This window comes from Pyxicephalus adspersus, chromosome 3 (genome assembly GCF_032062135.1).
Source record: "Pyxicephalus adspersus chromosome 3, UCB_Pads_2.0, whole genome shotgun sequence".
Lineage (NCBI taxonomy): Eukaryota > Metazoa > Chordata > Amphibia > Anura > Pyxicephalidae > Pyxicephalus > Pyxicephalus adspersus.
This window is the reverse complement of record NC_092860.1, coordinates 130592170-130598586: the sequence shown is the minus strand read 5'-3', so window position 1 is coordinate 130598586 and position 6417 is coordinate 130592170. Positions and strand designations below refer to the sequence as shown.

Below are 6417 nucleotides of genomic sequence, written 5' to 3'. Positions count from 1 at the left end.
GGAGACTCCCGTCCTGCCGATTATGCCCACCCAGTAGCGGGCCGATAATTGCAAGGCAGTTGATCAACTGTAAAGAAATATAAAATAGCTTTTTGGTACACGTGTATTTTTACTGTAGTCAACAGTGCTGGCGGGCCGCATATTATTGATTTTATGACAGAGGCTGCGGGCCAGTGGAAATGTGAACACAGGCAGTTTTCATTTAGAGCCTACAGGAGTCAGTGTCCTGAATGTTCTGTTTTAACAGGTATTATTTCCTCCAATGTTTACCTTCTTTACACCAATGTAAGGAGCATCATCACCAGTCCAACATGCTGAAACTGCTTACAGAGGGCCTCTTACACTGATGGGGGGAAAATAAGGGGAAGATGGGGGTAAGTATAAAACCTTCTCTTTTTTGCACCTACCAGTGGTAATTTCAGAGAGGGGTCAGGGTAAACTTATTACAAGGTCAACTTTAAAATAGTTTGCAGTTAAATTTATTGAGCAGTCCAGCAGGGGGCGCGGTGAGAGATAATATAAAAAGGTTTATTATTAGAACAAATGAAATGAATATTTATGGGACGCTCTTCATTGACCCGTCTATGAATCTTTGCTAGTAATTCACGCTCATGTCGGTTTGCACACAGATGACAATCCCACACTGTTCACCCTGTGCAGTATGGGATGTCATTACAAATAATGATCACGTGGTGCTCAAACGTGTATTCGACGCCTTCAGCATTTAATGGGAACCAATGGAAAGCCTTGTTTCATGACACTGTAACATTCCCACCAATCAGAAGGTGCGATGGTCTGCGTGTAGTTTCCGGCTCCGGATTGGTGTACAGTGTGTGCCCTTGCTGGGTTTCCATGGCTGGGAAGAAGGGAGTGCTGATATTTGGGGGTTTCGTTGTTGCCATAGCTGCAACCCTGTACCCCATCATCTACCACCCGATGACACACATAGATGAATACAGTAAGTGCGGCCTTTGTGTGGGGTGTGCTTATACTCAGCAGTGCCCCCCACTGCCCAATATACACATCTGTGCCTCCTAACCCTATACTGAGCCCTCTATTATTTCCTTATATACACAGTCATGCCCCTGATCTGCCCTTTATGTATACCCATGCTGCCACCACCCCCTATATACTCAGCCATACCCCATTACCCCCCTCTAATATACTCAGCCATACCCCTGATTTGCACTTTATGAATACCCATGCTGCCACCACCCCCTAATACTCATTTGAACCCCTTTAATCCCCCCTAATATACTCAGCCATACCCCTTTATCCCGCTAATATACTCAAGTCATACCCCTTTATCCCCCCTACTGCCCCAAATGTACACAGCTGTGTCTTCTAACCCTTCAGTATACTGTGCCCTCTTTTTTCTGTATATACACAGCTGTTACCCAGTCCTCCGTACACACGGCCATACGCTCTTCTCCCCCCGTACACACGGCCATACACAGCCGTGCCCCTAGACTCTCAGTATACACAGCTGTACCCCTGCAGTATGGGTATGGATCATTCATTCTATAGGACTTTATTGCCTGGGTAGCCCTACAAGATTTTTACCAGTCAGGCTGCAGACAGTACATAAGGCCACAGCCTTTGAGGAAAACTGAAATTTAAATCTGAAGTTTAATATTATATTTTATCATTTCCACCTGTATTGACATGTTAATGAAATGTTCAAATAACTTTTTTTATTACACAACTTCAGGTCCCTGGGCTTCTCAGTGCAAAGCAGTAAGCTTATGGCTAATGGGAAAAGCCACCAGAGTGCTGTACATGGCTTTCTAAAAACAGCTTTCTGCCTCAGTACTCCTTTCAAGAGCTCCCAGTCCTTATTAATAATAATATTATTAATAATATTAATATTAATAATAATAATAAATATATTCCTAGAGATGCACTGAGATGCAACAATTTATTACTATTATTATTATTATTATTATTAAAAAGGATTTATATAGCGCCAACATATTATATAGCATGTAAATAGAGGTTGCAAATCACAGACGAATACAGACAGTGACAGAGGAGGAGAGGACCCTGCCCTGAAGAGCTTACAATCTAGAACAGTGTTTTTCAACCATTTTTGAGCCACGGCACATTTTTTACATTAAAAAAATCCTGCGGCACACCACAAATCAAAAGTGTTACAAAATTACACTTTGTAGCTAATTCTCGCCTCTAAAAATAAACAAGGCGCTTGAGCTACCTACTGCCACCCACTGACATGGAAGAGTATTACATTACTCTGCCAGTCACTACAGCACAGGCACTCGACAATGGTAATTGGATAATTTCCCACGGTACACCTGAAGATCTCTCACGGCACACTAGTGTGCCACGGAACAGTGGTTGAAAATCACTGATCTAGAAGATGTATATTCAAATATCATAAAACCTTAATGGCTCAATATTAGTCAGTCTGGAGGTGTTGATGTTCCTCAACATCAGCATTCATACTGTTCACATGTGATGCAGAGAGTCCATGGCTAAAACAACCAAAATCTAATAAATAAAAGGGGCTACATGGGGTCCTCATCTTCGTAGCAGAAGTCTGCAGCAAAAAATCTCCCAAAATACTACAGTATCAGTGTATGGTAACATGTAATTTATTATGTTGCAGCTGTCCCAATTAGCCAATTACAAGAAAATGAAGATATGTTGTATTACCCTCTGATTACCAACAGGGATGACAGTTTATACACAACCCAGTTTGTGTGATATGTTGGCACTGGGTAAATCAAATAAAAGATTAATATGTGTGTACTGATATATATATATGTACTGTGTCTATTTTGTAGAGAAAGAACAAGAAATAAACCGAGCTGGAATCCTACAGGAGGATGTGCAGCCTCCAGGTATATTTAACAATCAAAGACAAACTTCATTTTGGCCATTCAAAATGTTCTGATGGCATTTCACCAAAATTACTGTCAGTGTTATAAACAACTGGGGGCCTTTCATGAAAAAGTGGAGAACAGGAAGACATTTGATTCTCTCTCATGGCAATAACACAATTTTTTTGTAGTGGACAGGTTTTACTACTTAATACCCCCCTAGTCCTCATTCTCCCTGTAGCACCCTCTAGTGTTACTCAGGGGCAACTGCTTCACATAAACTATTAAGAATAGAGGAAAAAAAGTCAAAGGCTACGTACACATGCCAGATGATTCTCGTCCAATATTTGCTTCAGGGCTAGTATCCGATGAGAATCTGATGTTCGTCCACCATCGTTCATCTGTCCTGGAGGATAGACGAACAACCGTAATACAAGTGAAGGGGAGAGATTGCATCGGGGTGCTGCTCCATCGTTCTCCCCCCTCCCCTGTCCATAGAACAGAACGACACTGTATGTATAGTGCTAATTCATGCATATTTCAGTCTTTTGGAAAGATCCTTTCCAATGTGAATTATTGAACATGTGTGCGCAGCCTTTGTCTCTTTGGGCATACAAAACAATTTTCAGCACATATGAAACAGTTTATACAATGTGATCTCTCAAATATCAATTTTCAAAGGACCTAATATGTTTGTAATCCCATTAGAGGAGAAATGACTGTAAGAGTAACCAAACACCAATTCTTCAGACTTAGGTCAGCCCCTGAATTTTAGTGCAATGCTTTTAAACTATAAATCAAGAAAAGACCACAGTGTTGTGGATGTTATGCTACTCGGCTAACAAAATATTATATATAAAAATATTATATCTGAAAAAAATATTATATATTATATCTGAAAAAAAAGGAGCTTTCAATTGATTGTATCTCTCCTATATATCAAACCGCTTTGAAATAAGTACACCAGACCGCTAATAACAATATACATGTCTTATAATGTCATATTGGGGAGCGGCTGGGCCCATCCATCCCCTCTCCTGTTGCTGTTGTGTAAAGTGAGGATAAGTGATCAGGCAAAACACATTTAATTTCCCTTTAATGGCATTCAAATTATTCTGTAAAGTATCACAGAATAGCACAACCATTAAACAAAACATAGCAATAGGAAATAATGAGATGTTGAAAAGTTTTCATACCCTTAGTCGTTAATGCACATTGCCCCCTTTATTGTCATTGAGGGCATGCGGTCTTTTGTGATTGTTGTGGATGACGTCCTTGATTATCTCGGGTGCTAAAGCTACTAATTCTTCTTGGCAAAAAGCATCCAGGTTTCATAAATTCTTGGGCATGAACTAAGATCCCCCCAAAATAATTTTATAATATTGAGGTAAGGAAACTGGGATGACCCCTCCAGCACCTTCACTTCTGCTGTATCCATTAAAGGGCAGCTTACTATTTCATTCAGTCTTCTATTTGGTTTCACTAAGTGCCAGTGCTGCTGTATATCACACCATTGGAACGCTAGAAATCCACCGTTATGCTTCACATGCATGATGGTGTACTTTTTTGTAATAGGCAATGTTGTGTTCTCTCCAAACAAAGTATTTATGATTGTGACCGTGTTCATTTTTTTCGGTCAAGAGCCTTGGCTTACGGGCTACAGGCTTAAGTCTATGGAGATGCAGCATGGTGGCCATTGCAGCGCTAGTTCCCAGGTTTGATTCTCGGCCAGGACACTATCTGCATGGAGTTTGGAGGTTCCCTTTGTGTTTTCGTGGGTTTCCTCCGGGTGTTCTGGTTTCCTCCCACATACCAAAAAACATGCAGTTAGGTTAATTGACTTCCCCCATAACTGACCTTTGACCGTATTAATGACATGTGACTATGGTAGGGACATTAGATTGTGAGCCCCTTTGAGGGACAACTAGTGACATGACTATGGACTTGTACAGCGCTGCATAATATGAAAGCGCTATATAAATACTTTGTAATAATAATAAAATCCACACGAGGAAGGCCAGAATAATGTTAAATAAAGTTGGATGCACCTGTCAATGAATTCTGATTGTTCTCTGATGTCAACTCAAGCTGATGCTATAGATACAAGTCCAAAGCCAAACCTTACTTTTCCTATTTGCTTCCTTTTGGTCTGGTAACTATACCACAGAAAGTGTTTTATGAATTTTGAAAAGAAAACCTAGAAATCCTGTTAGCTGGTAAAAATAAAGTAGATTTTTTTTGGTTTAGGATATTTTATAATATAATGCCCCCCACAACACTTGACATTGTATAATTAAGGATGAGAGAATGTTTACCAAGCATTTCCCTTTCATTTTTTTAAGGGCTGAAGGTATGGACTGACCCCTTTTCCAGGAAGTAAAGAAGAAGCTGAACGATGAGGTTCTTCCAAGTTTACATTTGTGATGTAAACCTGTTCACTCTGGATATTGTACAGAAATAATAAATAATAATTTTTGTGTGTTTCTCTGATAGAATTTTTTATGTAAATATGTTTAGAAATATAAATATATATAGAGACCTTGTAAAATGGGAAGGGACAGGTGGTGAAGCTCATATACGTTTGTATAAATAAATGTCATTTGTATACAATGTTCTTGTTGATCTGTTGCTTGGCCAGGGACACAAACCTGGTCCTACACAGTAGATCAGTTATGCTGCCAGCAATGGTAGTCAAAATTCTCCAAAGAAATTTTGGTGGGAGTGGGAAGAAGCTGTAGGTGGGTGGTAGCCCCTGTATTGTATCTAACTTTTTATTAACCAACCAAAAACAGTTGGGTGGTTACTAAAAAAGTTCCGGGTGGTGCGCCCTGCTAAAATGGAGAACACTGTTACCTAAGAGAAGCTCCTGACTCCATATTGGCGCAGACAAGGATTCTAAACATTTTGTTATTGTCATGTTCAGTTATCTCATCCCCGAGCTTGACTTTATTTCCTCTTTTAGGAGGTATCATACCTCTGCAATGTGTGAACCTGCACTGTGTGGGGAATTTTGTTGGGTGGCAGTTGAGCCCTTTGAAAGGGTTCAAGTTAAATTTGGACAAAAGCAGGTATTTTAATAGCAAGAGGAAGATTTGCTGGAAGCAGTTTTAGTTCTTTGGCAAAAAGGACACATTTCTCCTCTGCTGTATCATGTTTTATTTTGTCTAGGTTTGGTTCTGCTAAGGGAGTAAGTTACACATTATGACTATAATAAAAATTCATAGTCAAGATCAGAATAATGATGGTATAGCCCAGTGTTTTTCAACCTTTTTAACTTGGATTAACCCTTGAAAAATATTCAGGTATTTAGGGAACCCTTGGAATAATTATTACATCCACAGTTCACATTACATTAGGTGGCCATTGGAATACCTCTTGCATGGCTGTAGAGAACAATGTCAGCCTTACAAGTAGCCAAAAAGATCACTGGTGTCTGTTAAATAGACCTGAGAGGCACAAACTGCTCATTTCTCAAGGAACCCTGGTTGAGAAACATTGCAATAGAGGTTCAGAACTTGCCCACCTTTACATTAATGGAACTGGGCTTACAACTAACATTTGTTGTATCTTTGGTTTT

The 6417-nt window shown here is 39.8% G+C and overlaps 1 protein-coding gene across 1 annotated transcript; it reads left to right on the top strand.

The window, feature by feature from the left end:
- Positions 1-789: 789 nt before the first annotated feature.
- Positions 790-5450, top strand: SMIM20 (small integral membrane protein 20). Its single transcript, XM_072406362.1, has 3 exons — positions 790-958; positions 2805-2861; positions 5183-5450. Exons 1-3 carry the CDS (start codon positions 853-855, stop codon positions 5218-5220), a joined length of 201 nt encoding a protein of 66 aa, XP_072262463.1. The 5' UTR covers positions 790-852; the 3' UTR covers positions 5221-5450.
- The last annotated feature ends 967 nt before the right edge of the window (positions 5451-6417 follow it).